Source organism: Astatotilapia calliptera, chromosome 20 (genome assembly GCF_900246225.1).
Source record: "Astatotilapia calliptera chromosome 20, fAstCal1.2, whole genome shotgun sequence".
Classification (NCBI taxonomy): domain Eukaryota; kingdom Metazoa; phylum Chordata; class Actinopteri; order Cichliformes; family Cichlidae; genus Astatotilapia; species Astatotilapia calliptera.
In genome coordinates this window covers 10,472,802-10,489,431 of record NC_039321.1, presented here as the reverse complement: position 1 = coordinate 10,489,431, position 16,630 = coordinate 10,472,802, and the positions used below count along the sequence as shown (strand labels likewise).

The following is a 16,630-nucleotide window of genomic DNA, read 5'->3' as shown; positions in this document are numbered from 1 at the left end:
ATGCTGTTATTGTGTAAATTGTGTAAATTTGGACTGGTGACAGAACGCCACCATGCTGAGTCTGTGCTGAGTAATAAGGAAAGGCTGACAACCGTTATGTGGTGAGGGTTATCTGGGGACTGTAGAGTGCTGCATGTACAGACAGGCTGTATGCAATATGAGATCCAAAAAGGAATTCTTTATCTAAGGCCACAGACCTCCAGACGTTACACTGGACAGTGTCAAAGAGGAAGACCCCAACTTTGGAGTTTCAAGTGTTTCATACAGTTAGTGTGGATTAGTTATAGTGTGGATTTTTAAAAGAATGGTTTGATATTTATGTTTTGACAATGTTCTTGTAGTCTTAACACTTGCAAAGTTAGATGACCTGTGCATGAGCTTTGGTGGTAGAGCTACCATATCCAAGTAAAACAGAGCTGATCAGTAAGTCTAGCTCTTACCAGATTTCAAAAATATACTTAAAAGCCTTAAAAATAAATACATTTATTAGCAAGTCTTCTCTTCACAATCAAATTGTGGCTTTGCATCTGGGTGTCATTACTACCCTCCACTGGCTGCATTGCAAACCTCATTGAGGCAGGATTATGCAACCTTTTTCTCCCCCATATGATCAAACTGATGTAGACAAAGTATTCATAACGCCACATATTCAACAACTCATGAAAACAGGGCTACAAGCTACTATGAAATTCACTTACTTACGACAGCTCTTCGACTGCATAGGACACGGATGAATCACACTAAACATTACAGTCACCTGCCTCGAGCTTCTTTGGCACGATGATACCACTTATAGATTTTTGTGGGTTTTCTTTTGTTTTTCTGGATAGAGATGTGCAGCCAGTTTTGTACCTCTGCCTGTGTTTGTTTTACCTAAAGATGTTCGAGGAAGTAGGAAGTAATGAATTGTTTCAACATATAACGTACTGTTAAACCCTACAAACTGCGATGTCAGTCAGTCTGTCATTTTTATACAGATTAAAATATCTTTTGTACAGAGGCTCATAATTCCTAGAGTATAAATCCTAATGATTGGTGCTCTAGTACCTACTAAATTAGCATTATCACTTCTTTTAGTGACCTATATCAGAAAGATGACTTCCAAAGAGTGTGGCACCTCAGATTCCCCCTAATAGTATTGGTAAGCTTTTTAAGCCATTAACACCTCCATCCATCCATTTGCTTCCGCTTATCCTTTTCAGGGGCGCGGGGGGCGCTGGAGCCTATCCCAGCTGTCATAGGGCGAAAGGCGGGGTACACCCTGGACAGGTCGCCAGTCTGTCGCAGGGCTAACACATAGGGACAGACAACCATTCACACTCACTAACACATTCACACCTAGTGGCAATTTGGATTATCCCCACAAGCTGCATGTCTTTGGATGGTGGGAGGAAGCCGGAGTACCCGGAGGGAACCCACGCAAACACGGGGAGAACATGCAAACTCCACACAGAAAGACCCCGGCCTGATGGTGGAATTGAACTCAGGACCTTCTTGCTGTGCGGCAACAGTGCTAACCACCGTGCCACAGTGCTGCCGCCATTAACACCTTTTTTATACAAATATCAGAAGAAACTCGCAGATTATCCAGCTAGTCCTTTAAGTTCTCCACCCCTTGTAATGTGTGTCATTTACTTTACTTCTGGTACTGTTAAGTTGTCTGACCTCCTATCTCCTGGGGCTGCTGTCTTATCATCAGCTGACAGCCAGCAGAAGCAGAAAGGCCCGAAAGAAGAGAGGGGCACCAAAAATAAAGCCTTCATAACAGGGTGAAGAAGAGGTGAATAAGGTAATGCTGGGAGTCGACTCAAAACAAAGTGACATACTTTTGAAAGTATGTCAGATCAGTCGATTTGATTTATGAGCCAAAATACAAAAAGATTTTATGCAAACCACGAAGAAAATAAATTCTCTGAAGATCAAACTGAAAATGTTGTTTAGAAGTAAAACACAAATTGTCATGGTCTGGAGTCTGCGACTCCGTGTTTATGTTTAGTTTATTAGTATTCTGTGGTTTTGGTTGCCTTGGGTGTTTGTACTCCTCTGTTTCATGGTTCATGTTCCTATGTTCTGTGTCCCCCAGTCTGTGTTACGTTGGTGGGTTATGTCATTGCGTGTATGTGTTTCCTGTTTTATTGTGAAGGTCTGCGTCTTATGTGAGTGTTTTCAGTTTGCCTCCCTAGTCTCGTCACGTTAATCACTCCCAGCTGTGTTCCCCACCTGTGTGTAATCTCCCTGTGTTCTCTGAGTGTATTTAAGTTGTGTCTTCTGTCATGGTAGTTGCTGGTTCGTCTGTGTTGTTTCCCCTCGGTCTCCCTGCATCTCTCCATGTGTATTTCCCCGGATCTCCCTGCATCTTCGTTTCTGGTTTGTGTTGTTAGTTTACCCAGTTTAGGTTTCCGGTTTCATGTTTTCCCACCATTGCTGTTTGTACCCACCCTTGTAAATAAATACCCACCTGCACCAGAGCTGCCGTCTTTTGGGTCCTTTCTTCAACTCCACACGGCTTGCCCCGGCAAACCGTGACACAAATTTCTGTTAACACTAAGTCCTAATCGTCTCTCCTGCTCCCAGCAAGTCCCATCAGTATTTGTTTTGTTCCAGTCAGGAACTCACTTTATTGTCTGATTCAAGCTTCAACAGGCAACAAGCTGGACTTCCGAGTGAGCTGAATCATTGCTGCGCCTCGGTGTTTCACCACAGTGTTATCCTTCTCTTGCTGGGAACCTGGGTTAGCTGTGTTGGCCAGGAAAAGAACAGGTTTGCTGTGAAATAGGAACATGACCATGAACGTGAACCCAAACAGGGAGGGGGAATAAGGGAGCTAGAGAGGGAAATACTGCCCTGACCTTTCGCCTATATTTTTTCCAGCTGGTAGTGGAAACTGTGGGAATCCACGAATGCAGGAAAAAGCTCTATAGCCTTAGGCAGAAAATAGAAAACCGGAGCCTCTCTTCTCTGTGAGCAAGCTGGTGTGGCTGTGCTGCTATTCATTGCAGCATATTGCTAACACCTTAAAAAGCATCTGAAGCACGTCATAGCGACTGACAAAGTGTTTTACAAGGACGTACACAGGAGCGAGCCAGTGACATGTACTGATTAGTTTGAGAACACAGACATTACACAAACACAAGCACAGATAGCTCTTCCTGAATGTTTGTGTTCACTGTGTTACTGGGGTTGAGATATCATCATCACTGCAGGGTGAATGAGTCTGTGTCTTCAAGAGTTGCCAAGCACCTGGTAACCATATAGGCCGATACCTTATCAACCTGACGTTAGAAAGCTCGTGCTGAACTCATTGTCTGTGACCAGGCAGCAATTACATACCAAATGTCTAAAGCAGAAAAAACTAGCTCTCAAAGAATGTGTGTGAAACATGAGAGGTGTGGCACATTTGTTTGTTTGCATTTGAGACATCCAGTCAAAGATGCTTCAAAATATAAGACAGCATTTCCAGCTAAATCAACTATGGAGAAATTTCAAGATCATGCTCTTGTCATTGTGTAAAAGCTTCTTAACTTAAAAACATAAGCATAGGCCTTTAATAACACGTTTATTATAATCTATTCTTAAGAAATACACCAACAGATTTACAATTAAAAACTCTCACACTCAGCTGCCGGTATGCCTGTTCGCCAGCTTTTTAGTGCAAATATCTAGTCAGCGATCACATAGCAGCAGCTCAGTGCATATCTACATTTTGGTCTAGAAGAGCTCCTGAAGTTCAAACTAAGCATCAGAAATTGAAAGCAAGTGTCAGTGTCAGCTATCTCTGGAGTTTTACAGAGAATGGCCCAAAAAAGGGAAAATATCCAGTGAGCAGCAGTTCTCTGGGTGAAAATACCTTATTGATGTTAGAGGTCAGAGGAGAATGGCGAGACTGCTTTGAGCTAGTAACTCAAATAATAACCACATATTTATCTAAGGTAAGCAGAAAAGCAGCTGCACAAAACAGCAAACCTTGAATCAGATATAGCAGCAGACTGCGTGGCCTCACCTACGTTGGCTGGTCTGAGTCTCGATTTCTGCTGTGGAAAATCAGACATAGTCTGTTGGATTTGTTGTAAACAACATGAAAGCTTGAATCTGTCCTGTTTTTTATCAACGGTTTGGGCTGCTGCTGGTAGTTTAATTGTGTGGGGATATTTTCTTGGCACACTTTAGTTCCCTTAGCACCAGTGAAGCCTTGTTTAAATGCCATAGCCTACCTGACTATTCTTGCTAACCAGGCCTAACACTTTATGACTACAGCACACCCATCATTTTGTTAACACACCATGTCACAAAGCTCAGATGAACTCAAAGTAGTCTTTTGAACATGGCAATGAGTTTGATGTATTCAGGTGGTCTGCACAGTCGCAGAACCTCAGTCAAATGTACTGGTGTACTGTATTTATTCTTATTGTATCCTAATTTTTGCCTCATAACTTTTGCACTGTCCACTTCCTGCTGTGACAAAACAAATTTCCCACGTGTGGGACTAATAAAGGTTATCTTATCTTATCTTATCTTATCTTAAATAGACGACCTTTGGGATGTGGTGGAACCGAAGATTGATCTTGGATGTACAGCTGACAAATCTGCAGCATGGTATCATTTTAATATGGACTGTGTGGAACCTTTAGCACCTTGTTGGATCAGTGCCATGAACTATTAAAGCAGCACAGGGGGGAAAAGGAGCTCCAATCCAGTACTAGCAAGTTGCATCTGATAAGGTGTGAATACATACAGTTATCCACTTATTTAAAGAGGACCAGCTGCTACTGAATAATTCCCAAATTTATTGCATCCATGTTATAAAATTTAAATAAGTCATTATGTGTTTGGCTGAGTTTCAGCTAGAAGAACAGAAGTATGTTTCACCCTGAATGGTGACTGCGAAGCATGCAGGTACACACCCATGGAGACATAAACATGCGTGTTGCGAACAAGAACCATTTCTATTAATCATTATACAATATGTATTTTATAAAAAACACAACACCTAAAGAAACACACATGTATAAAACACACACAGTAATGGCAACAGTCACAATGTGCTAACACAAAGAGCAGTGGATAATCTCATTGCTTTACAAACTGCTGGGTACAAAAGTGACCACAAGGGGTATTTCAAACATCTAAAAATCCCATTGGTTACACAAAAGCTGCATTCAAAATAGCAAATATGATTGGCCGATATAGGCTGAAAAGCAAAAGTCGTCCCCACCAGTGGAATGAAAAAAAAAAAAAAAGGTGAAGGGGAAGAGAATGAGGTTTATTTACTATTGAAATGTAAAGTAAAACCACCAGCATCACCTGACAAGAAAAAATTAACATGATGTAAACTGCGGCTATTAAATGATTTGAATATTTGAGGTTTTAGTAAATAAGTCACCCTCAGGGAAAAACATGCAAATGAGATTGCTGTTGTCAGTGTTGTCCAGCATCCAGCATATGAGTAGAAGTAAAAACTACACCGGAAATGATACTGTTTCATATTTTAAATATCTTGTTTATAGGATTTCACCTCATATCACATTTGGGCCCCTAATATGTTAAAAATTAACTGCAAAGGCCTCACTAAAACTGGATCACACAAAGTTATTGCAAACATGTTGTGTCTGTGGTTCAAATTCCATTCAGATGGTGACATAACCGGTTTGTTGCATCAGATTCCTCTTTCTCATTCTCTTGATAGTTTAAATACTTTCATTTCTACATCCTACTTTTTCCTAGTCCTATATTAAAGACGTGTGAAAACAGACCCAGAGTCAGTTTACCTCCCCCCAGCCAAGCTTTCAAAAACCACGGATGCTGTTCGTGGAAGCTGATTAGAGTTCAGATTCCCAGTGAAGTCACCCTTTCCATCTGGGTGCAGGTTTACGGCTCATCTTGCCCAGCCCCCACCCTGTCACCAAGTAGACCGGCTTGCATCGGGTGTAATATTCTGATTGGCCGCTTTCTTTGGCGTGGGCGGGGTGATAGGCGTGGCTCTGAGTGATCTCACAATCAGCTGTTTTGTACGCTCTACATTCTGATCCGAGGATCAGCTGGAGGCAGCGATAAACAGGAAAATCTGCAGCGTAAAAACTAGAGGAAAGGAGGGGAAAGCTGCAGATGTTATGATCTGAAAACGTCCGTGTAAACATTTTTACACGAAGCCCTTCTTCTAAGAAGAAAGCCTTTTATTTTTATATAATGGTGTTCTAACTACCTCACATAAAGGCTATCTAAAGCTATGCTTTAAGAGTTGTCGTTTCTACTGTGTGTGAGATCTCGTTTACAACTTGAATAACACTGCAAGGGCAGGTAAGCTATTTCATTTTCTGTATTTTTTATCTCTATTTCTTTTTCCAGATTAAACGCTCGGTGTGTTTTGTGTCTAACTGTGCTTATAAAGAGGCATCAGACTAACCTACATCTTTGCAATTGAACCTGCTGCTTTCCTTTTAAGGTTATTCATAAAAAAATACCCATTACATATCAGCTGTCGTGAATCATAGAGATTCTTATTATTGAATTGCATCCCTTTGTCTTGGCCTGCCTTTGAGTGTGTGTTTTTTCTTATACTATGAAATGACCTGTTAATAGGACATGAATAGATGGGGAAGCAGTATGTTATAGGCCCAAATAAACAGCCTTAGTTGGGTCGATTCGACGTCCTGCATCTGCAGAAATGACACCAGCCTGCATATAGATTAATCCTATAGGACGCCAGCAGTCGTTGTTTTGCAAACTGCACCAAATGCTGGTGTGGAGTCGATGGCGGATGTTGATGTATTTGTTGCAGGTCGACCTTTTTAGGTTTTGATTTCCACTAAAAATACACCAGGCCTAACCTGAGCTGCTCTGTCAAATAACCGACTCGCTGTGTATTCAGGAGCCTCTTTTCTCCTGTCTTTCGTGCAGTGTTGCTGAGCCACAACTGTCATTGCTTTGACCCCTCAGCTGTAGCCAGAGCTTATACGGATAATTCATGTTTAACCTGGATACCCTGCGCAGAAAGTCGCGTCTTCTCTGGGCTCGTCGATGCTCTGGCATCGAGGTCGATGTTTTATTTTACATGAAGAGCCTATTCTTTGTGTTGGAAACGTAAACACCGCTGCATATTTTTTTCATAAGCGTTTCAAGTCCAGACGACAGCCGTCGACAACAGCAGCCGCTCTCACACGGATGGTTTTTCGGTACCGTGTTGCAAAATGCAGATCAAACACGAAAACCATGTCGACTGCAAACACGCGATCAGAAAATCTTGATATTTTTCCCCTGTTTGTTATTCTGACCGATTTTCTTTTTTCCTCCGGTCGCAAAATAGGCTGGAGCCTCTCCGTCAGTGTCAGTGGCGTGACGTCAGACGCAGCTTGTTTTTACTTCTCGGGAGCCCCGCCCACTCCTCTTATGAAATAAATAAAATAAAAAACCTCAATCAATAGAGCTGCCTATACATCCGGAACATATTAAATATATAGTGTTGTGTTACTGCCACATTTTAACAAATCCACAAAACTTCTTGTTCAACATGTAAGAAGGCTTTCTTCTGCATTATTCATGCCTATATATATATATATATATATATTGTTCCTTTTGACCTGTAAGGTCTCCTTATTATCTAACAGCATCAGTGATCATATAAACTATAAATGGGCTACAGTTACCCTAGAGGGCCAAATGTCACCTGCTGTCCCTGGCCAGATAAGGTATCCTAAAATAGAAAAAACAAAATGTGTTATGAAAATATTATTTACCTCACAAGAAATATTCAATCAGCTCTATTTCCTACTGTACTGTACATATGCTCAGCTACAAGCAGTGATAATAAAGAAAAAGAAAGGGAAAATGTAATGAGTGAGAGTCACTTTTATTGCTTTTAACTTTCAGATAACGCATATCTTTCTGCTTTTTTACAAAACAGTCAGCATCATGAATCTTTGTCATTGTGTTAATGGGTGGATTTGACAAGGTTTCCACAAAACATACATCATCTGGTCATTAGCTATCATTGTTTCTTTGGGCCCTTTTGGCAGTGTCAGTACCTATAAGGCCAATCAGTAGCTCTCAGTTGGCAAGCTAACAAAATGGTCAGGGAAGTGCTTCTTACGAGTCCATGTTGGGTGTTTATTGTGCGGATCTCCTCTCCACCTTATGCAAAGCAGCACTGAGGCCTGAAAAACATTGTTTATCAGAATTTACTTGTCATAGTCCCATGACTTAATGCTTTATTAGTCAAGGAATGCATTAATCTTTGTGCTGAGGTATGCACTGCACCGCATCAGCTGAAAGACAGTTCCTCAAAAACATTTCATAGTCATTGTTTAGTGACTGAATGTTTTTTTTCTCACAAGATCTAAAAAACAGGTCATGCAACCCAGATCTTTTTTTAATTAAGAGATAAGAGATAAGAAAGATAAGTCTTTATTGTCATTGCACAGTCATACCTAGTACAATAGTACAACAACATTGGAAACTGTCCTGCATCGGCACTATGCACAACAAAACACAACACAAATAAGACAACACAACACAAGACAATAACTTAACTGAATAAATTTAAAAGAGAATGAGTGTATGACAGTAACTTAATTATATATATAACAAGTTAAATAGCTTTCATCATTTAAAGAAAAGGCTTATAAGGTTTAGCTTTTTTTCTTTTTGCACCAGTTACTGCTTCACTTGATTTATCTCATATCTTATCGTATCACTTCAAGCACCTGACATCAGCAATCCCACAAGCATGCTCTGTATGACTGCAATTAGGATGTGTCTTCCCTTTTTTGCTCCGTTATCATGGTAATTCTCCAAATAAGGACAGAAACCCATCATGCATCCATGCATATCTGCTCCCATGACTCTTTGCTCTATAAATCCTTGTCTTTCACCTTATCTTTACTAACCTTCTCATTTATTTAGTGAGAAAGTTCAGCTTCATACACTTTACATTATAGTCAATGAGATTTCTGGGGCAAATGAGACTGTGGTTGAATGTGATGATTACTTAAATAGGTTATGGCCTGATATCGAACCTCTCCTTTAGTAAATAAACACTAACCTTGAATTCACAAACAAAAATAACTGTGTCAGACAGTTGCAGAGCGTGTTGAACTCTGTGATCTCTTGGGTCTCTTTGCCCTATATACTCAGTTTAAATAAAACTCAACCTTCGAACATGCAGAGCGTTGTCACATAAGCTAAACTTCAGGTTAACATTACACCAGTGTGTTCACGTGTAGTTCACATCCTCGTCCTTTGGCCTCAGCACCTGCTGTCACAATGTTTCTGGTTTTCTTTGCATCTTTCACATGTGTGCACACACATTACTTGGTTTTGTAAGAGTGTGGCTCTTTGTAAATATACCTTTTTTAGTTTTGCCTACCTTTTTCTAGAGGTGGATACCAACACTGGACAGATACTTTGTTTCACTATGTTGCCTTCTTAATTGTGTTAAATAATGAATTATTTCAAAATTAATAATTTCTAAATACACGAAAAGCCGAAAGGTGTGTTTTGTTTTATTAGCTAATAATTAATCACAACCACAATAAATTACAATGAAAAGTCTTCATTCAAATTTGCACAGAAATGCAAATGAATGTTGATTCAACTCACAAACCATGACACACTGCTCTCCCCTACATAAGCTGCCTTTATAGGTGAGAAGTATCAGTATTGATACTGATATCAGTAATACTGGCCCTATATTTACTTGGTATTAGATGAATACCAAAATCATCTTCTTCTTCTTCTTCTTCTGTGCTCTGCCCATCTGTCTAGAAACTGAGAGTTGATTGGTTTTCTTGACCTAATAGGGGAGGGCAGTGTAGTTATTACACACTGGCTTGCTGATTAACTCATTAACTCCTGTTTCTTATGTAACTTCGCAGTACCTTCACAGTCCACTAGGGGGGCCCGACCCACATTTTGGAAATCACTGCACGAGATTGCTTGTAGTAACAAACCTGTAATTATTATTCGATCGTTCTCAGCTCTAAAAAATATTTCAGCATCTTTCAAGTATTTGTCCTTTTGTTTAGTTTCATCTACTATTACTGCAGTAACTGTTAAAAAAAAACGCATTCATTAACACATTTACCTGGACAGGCAGGCAAAATTAGCAACTATCTTGGAAATATGAGGAGATGTTTAGCTGCTAAGGCCAAATATTCCCTCAGGGGTGCATGGCAACCAAAAACACAGCAGCCAGAAGTAAGATGCCAAATGAATGACAGGCACAGTGTTGATGTGCAGCCCCCAAGTGGTCAAAACATTTTTTTTCAGTTTTCTGTGACCTTTCAGAAGTGTTAAGATATAAAGTGTTTAAAGTGAGTGGTGTTGAAGTTTGTTTGTTTTTTCAAAAAAGCCCTGTTGTTTTATAAACTCATTATAAGATTCCCACCTCTTCTAATTAACACGTTAATGTTCAAAATAATAATAGTAATTTTTTAAAAAAGAGCAACACTTTTAATGCCACTAAGGTTTGAGTTCACGCTAAAAACAATGACTGCATTGCATTTTTAAATAATCCTGACCTCTTTTGTTTCTTACTCTCTTTATCTAATGTATGTTTCATCTTTTCATTGCAACTAATTATCCCCTTTTTCCTCTCTCCCTCTCCCTCAGGCCTTTGCTCCAAACCAAGTGAAACCTTATATTTGCACTACAGAAGCCTGTCCACACCTGTTTGTCAAAACAAGGTCCAGCAAGAGGCTTCAAGTTGGGGAAAAAAATAATCAAAGAACAGCGTAAAATAGCAACCGACAAGAAATTCAAAAAGGCAGCTACAGCTTTTTCTTTGTGCACCACAACAAAAGCACCAGAGTCGTCAACACTTGACAATGTTTCAGCGTCTTAGCAACCTGCTGTTTGGGGAGGTGGAAGAGGTGGTAGCTGAGCTGAAGGGACCCAACCCATGTGTGACTGAGGCCGACGAGGAGGGATGGATGATTGTCAATCTGCCTGGTGAGTCAGAGAGAGCATTGTGCTGGGCTTGTGTTGAAGGGATGGTTATTTTAAAAGCTACATCAAAAGTGAGGAAATAGTCAAATTATGCTTTGTGTGCTGCTGTGCATGTTTATGATACTGACTAATATATGAAGTGTAGTGATAACAACAGTGGGATGATGAGATGGGGTGAAGTATTATGATAAGGGCGTGGCTCAGCTACACTGCCGCTCATCCATATGGCTGCCATGCCAAAGGTTGTGTTGTCCGTCAAATGGCGGAAACACATAGCTACCTGTGAACATGCATCTCCTTCCACTTTGTTTATGATCTTGATCATGACAAAGACTATTTTAAAGTATGAGAATGTGCTTTAATGCCTGCTCAGAAGAAGCCAAGCAAACAACATAACATAAAAGTACCTCTCAGCAGAGTCAAGGCAGAAATTATGTCAATGACATAATCACAGCTTTAGAGGGTCAACACAACTAATGATGTGACTCTTTTATGTTTCCTTACCCCTCCTCCCCCCTCTTCCTTTCCTCCAATTTTTTTAAATACCCTTACATTCCTCACACTGGTATGTGTGTGCGTGCGTATGTGATCCCTTCTTTGACCTGCATGGCTTTTTGAAAAATCTGCCACATTTGCATAACTTGTGCAACATCTTCCCCCACCCTGACCCCCCTCTCATCTGAACCATCTCATCGCTGCCATGTGCTCAGAAGAGTCTGACTGCATGATGCAGGTTGATGATGAGTCAGGAATCCCACTGATCGCACAATCATTCCCAGAGAATAACTTGTCAAATCGTCAAGACGCACGTACAAGGACTGAATGCCCGGCCCCTGTCCCCCACCCCCCTCACAAGCGTCGTAGGACACATAAAGGCCGGCCACAAGGTGCAGTAGCATTAGTAGACCCTGTGTCCTGTCCCAGCCCCAGCCCATCAGACATGGGTGCTACTACACCCGTAACCCTGCCAAGACGGGTCAGACTGTCCACGCCCTCCTCCACGCCGTCAATGTCCCCAGGCTCTGGGAGTGAGTGTGGGGGCAGTGGGTGTAGCAGTAGGGCAGGCTCAGAGAGAGGCTGCATGGATGAGAGCTGGTTTGTCACCCCTCCCCCCTGTTTCACTGCAGAGGGAGCCACTGCAGAGGCCAGCCCGATGGAAGACTTGCTCATAGAGCACCCCAGCATGTCTGTGTACGTCTCCCCGAGCAACCTGTCCATGGTGTCCAACAGCAACCTGTCTGCAGTGGCAGAGGAAAGCATGGTTAGCCTGGGGGGCAGCGTGAGGTGAGAGCGATTGGCTAAAAATATACCTGCCCTTTATCCACTTTTTTCCCCAGCATCAGCATAACTATGTTATCTTTTCTCTCTTTTCCATCAGAGCGGCTGAACCAGCTTCGGTCCCCGCCACTCACGGCACTATGCCCACCAGGGTGAGCCGTGGAGCAGCTGCCCAGGCCGGTGCTCTGGCCAAGGTCACCCAAGTGGCCAGGGTCCAGCGTAGCAAAGCCCGAGTGGAACGCCGCCATCTGGGGCGCAACCGCATCCAACGCCAAAACCGCACCAGGGAGCAGATCCCTCGCCACGCAGCCCACAGCAGAAACACCTTCCTTCACCAGCCCAGCAAGCGTAACTTCTGCCACTAAACTCCCCAGCGCACATGGGGCATTGTTTACTCTGAGGGCATTAGTAGTCACACATGAATAAACGCAGTCAACCACAGCATTTTTAATTTCCGTTGCACTTAAGATAACAGTAGTGTTTTGTTGTTTAGACATAATCTGACTTCACCTGGTAGCTCAATTCCCATTCTGGTGTTATGAAACCGAACCCTCTGAGTAGATATTGTTGACCTTTTTACTACTTATTGTCCGACGCAGTATCCAAACCACAAAAAAAGTCTTTAAAATCTTAAAAGAAGCTATTCGTAGTAATAATAATGCTTGAAAAGCACGAAAAACTTGATTTCTATAAAGTTTCTGTCCAATCTTGCCTCCCCAAGTTCATTCCTCCGCAGTGCATTTTATTTTAGAGAGATTAATTCAGCTAATACACCTCCGTTAAATGTATTTAATTATTTTGGAGACAATAAATTCAAATTGAAGTTTATTTTTCTCTGGCTGGAATAACAGTTTTCTGACTTTTCCAGTGGAAACAATGCAAGACAGATTTTGTCTTTATAACACCAAAAACAAGTCATCATGTCTTCAAAGCTTTATGTTAAAGAGATAAAAGAATTCAATCAAAATATGATTTTTTTTTAATAGTTCAGAAGAGGTGGAAGGATATACCGTGTGTGACGAGGGGGAGAGGAAATTCACTAGACATTTGTTTCTCTCCAATTTGGTGCGCTAATGAGCAAAGTACACGACAAAGCCCAGGAAACATGAAGCAACCGATTTCATCAGAGGAAACCAAATGTTGTGAGATTTTCTCTCTTCTTACTTTGTGAAGGATAACAGCAAGTTGATGATGGCGAGAGAAAAACAGATTAAAGAGTAAAGCAAAAAGACATGATGAATTGGAACATAACTGAATGAAGACTGAGGTGGTTTAACGAGAAAGGTTCACAGGAAAGTGTAACGTAACCCTCTGAGCAGCCTGAGTCCTTAAAATGTAACATCACATTTTATTGGAGAGCTTTTAGAGTACAGCTGCTGCTTTTGCATATTCAAATAGTTGTCGTTGGCACTTCTATAGTCATTAAAGGTGAGGATTATAAATGCAGTGGAAATATCCAAGGCTAGCCTTTGGGTTACAGGGTATGGCAGGTCATAGTAAGTGCAGAGCGGTATCGGTGGTAACTCATTATTTTGTTTTGTCATGTGTTTTTCTGCTTACTTTGTCTCGTAAACAGTAATTTTATTGGACTGTTTCTGTTTGCATGATTCCATCCGGAGAGAAAATCTAAACTGTTCCCTGCCAGATAAACAGAAAGTAGACATTTGGGCTTTTTAAAGTCAACACATTATAATCGTTTCTCCCCCCGCAGATCATAAAACAGCACGATTATCATTATTTGTGTCCTCTGTAAACTAAAGCAATGTGCCCAGCACACACATCAGTCATTCTTTTACACAGTGTGTGCTGTGATCTTATGTTATCCATGTGAACACCAACACAGAGAGCATTTTTACGTCTGTCCCTTTTATGGATAAAAGCACTGTCTTCACGGGACTTTTTTTTTTTTTTTTTTTTTCAAAGCCTAACACAAGCATCTTCACCCCAGATTCAACACTTTCAACAAATATCATCTTCCTCATGGACGCGCAGCGCATTGCTGATATCTCCTTCATGGTTCTCATATTTCATATTAGCACATGCAGCTCTAACAGTGTCCACTTAAAAATCTAGCTTACTGATATGTATTCAACAACAATAGTAAACAATGGTGCTGAAGTGTATACTGATGTTTGTAAATTATTTGAGAAATGGATGTACGTTTGCACTGTCATACATTTTGTGAGTCAAAAAGTTTTAGCGGTGTGCCGTGTGCTTGTTTTGTTTTGTTTTTTCCTTTTGTGATCATTTTTTTTTCTTCTTTTCATTTTGACCCGGACTGTGTGTGAGGTGTCCCGATCCGTTGAATCCTACGAAAAAGACACAAATATCTGTCATCTTTTTCTTCTTGTAAATATTACAGAACAATTTATAATGCTTTGCTAGATGTCATAGCCTCTCAGAACTCGTGTCCAACGGGACTGATGAGAATCCAGTCTCTGCCGCATCTCTGTGCTCGCTTTTTAAACCAGGAGGGCCACAAGTGGTGTCATTGCTCCATTTTCAGTGTCACCTTGTTGAGATGCACCATTTAAAAAAGAAAAAAAAGATATAGGCTCAGAGTTGACGTGCCATAGGCAAACACTGCCCTCCAGAGGGCCCACTCGACACAGCACCAGCTGCTGTGTAAATGCTGTTGAGGGTCCAGTCTTATGACCGTACTGAAGTGTTAAAAGGACAGACTGAGATACATCGAGAAAATAGATGTCCTGTGTGGTTCTTGAGTCACATGCTAAACCTTTTTTTCTGTCAATAATCCTACAAATTACTTAATTTTATTAAATTACAAATGTTTCTGCTTTAAGGGTGGCTATAATGTATCCTGTCAGTCTCTCAAGTGCAGCGGGTGTATCTGAGGTGATGAGCCTGCACACATACACATCAAGATATCTCTGTTTAGGCTTTCACACTCTCTCCAAGGGGCTTTTACTATTCTCACTGTGCCTCAGAGGAAGCATCTTGTTTGAGGGGAAAACAGTAAAAACAGGTTAATGATGAGAGATCACAGGTGGATTATGGGTGCATGCCAAATCGCCACAGATACCTCTGATGCTGCAAATTTCATTTACTTTTATTTTCTGTCCTTTATCAGCAATGAAATGTAAAAAGGAAACATGTTTAGGTATGTTGTGTGTGATTATTGCAATGTGTGGTTTTAGGAGGCAAGGTCATTCAAAACTTGCAGGGGAGGGAGTGGGCACCCACTGTGTTGAGCCTATAGCAGATGTGGGATGTGGATAGTGACAAAATGAGGCAGTAGACATATAGTTTATATATTTTAAAAAAAAAGAAATGTACTATAAAAATACAATAGAACATGCTTGTATTTTCCCATATAGTTATTAGAAGAGTTGTTCGACAATATAATCTTTTAAATGAAAGCGTTGAATGTCTGGGGAGTTTCACATGTTTTACGTCGTGCCCTAATATGACGGCAGCTTCAAAACACTTGGGGTTTCCCCCCCATGTTACATCTCAGTTAGTACACCCTCCCTCCCCTCCATGAAAATGAAAGATATAGACATATAAAATTTGATGTATCTGATATCTATGGTGATTGTGCCTTTCACTATTTCTGCATGGTTTTTGTGATGTACTGATTTTTTTTTTTCCACACCCAAAGCGGACAGTTGTCCACTGACAGGCAAGACCTATGCAAAAATCAACGGATGGGTTGTCCAACATCCATTCAGAAAACACAGGTACCCGCCAAAAATACCCCCCACGACAATAACAACAATAAATGCTCAGGTTAACACCTGAATCTCGTGTCATTATTTTCATGTGGGACCGCAAAAAGAGGTGTTGGAATGCAGTCTTATATAGGAAAGCTTAAAAAGGCCGTAGTACTTATTATTATAACACTCAGTGTTATTATTTTATAGCCTAACATTTAGAATAATGCATAAGCACCTGGTTGAAAGCGCAATAATTGTGAATATTAAACTATATATGGTAAATGGCCTGCATTTGTATAGCGCTTTTACTCAGTCCCTAAGGACCCCCAAAGCGCTTTACACTACATTCAGTCATTCACCCATTCACACACACATTCACACACTGGCAATGGCAAGCTACATTGTAGCAGCTGCCCTGGGGCGCACTGACACACTGACAGAGGCGAGGCTGCCGGACACTGGCCCTCTGACCACCACCAGTAGGTAAACATGGGGTTAATATCTTGCCCAGTGCCATATTTGGCATGCAGCCAGGAGGCAGCCTTCTGATTAGTGGCTGACCTGCTCTGCCACCTGAGCTACAGCCACCCGCTATATGGCTTATGACTTGGCATTATAAATATCCAAATTGGTTGGATTATAAAATTTTATAGCTGAAGTATTTAACCAAATAATTGTACAGTGTAGGGTTAAGGTGACCAGATGTCCCTCTTTAGCATGTTTATTCCTTGTCCCCC

General features: G+C 41.1%; 1 protein-coding gene across 3 annotated transcripts; it reads left to right on the top strand.

Annotated features, from left to right (window-relative positions):
* Positions 1-6,011: 6,011 nt before the first annotated feature.
* tp53inp2b (tumor protein p53 inducible nuclear protein 2b) lies at positions 6,012-15,979 on the top strand. Of its 3 annotated transcripts, none has more exons than XM_026154015.1 (4): positions 6,012-6,294; positions 10,603-10,941; positions 12,066-12,222; positions 12,317-15,979. In XM_026154015.1, the coding sequence occupies exons 2-4, from the start codon at positions 10,818-10,820 to the stop codon at positions 12,579-12,581; spliced, it is 546 nt and encodes a 181-aa protein (XP_026009800.1). In that variant the 5' UTR covers positions 6,012-6,294; positions 10,603-10,817; the 3' UTR covers positions 12,582-15,979. The 3 variants fall into 3 exon arrangements, with proteins under 3 accessions (XP_026009800.1, XP_026009799.1, XP_026009798.1); XM_026154014.1 differs by having other exon boundaries at positions 11,652-12,222; XM_026154013.1 differs by having other exon boundaries at positions 11,649-12,222.
* The last annotated feature ends 651 nt before the right edge of the window (positions 15,980-16,630 follow it).

Excerpts from the sequence above, each read along its gene's own strand:
- tp53inp2b (XM_026154013.1), top strand. The coding sequence starts at position 10,818 with ATGTTTCAGCGTCTTAGCAACCTGCTGTTTGGGGAGGTGGAAGAGGTG. Across the intron at positions 10,942-11,648 it reads GATGATTGTCAATCTGCCTG|AAGAGTCTGACTGCATGATG; the intron begins GTGAGTCAGAGA and ends CCATGTGCTCAG. Across the intron at positions 12,223-12,316 it reads AGCCTGGGGGGCAGCGTGAG|AGCGGCTGAACCAGCTTCGG; the intron begins GTGAGAGCGATT and ends CTTTTCCATCAG.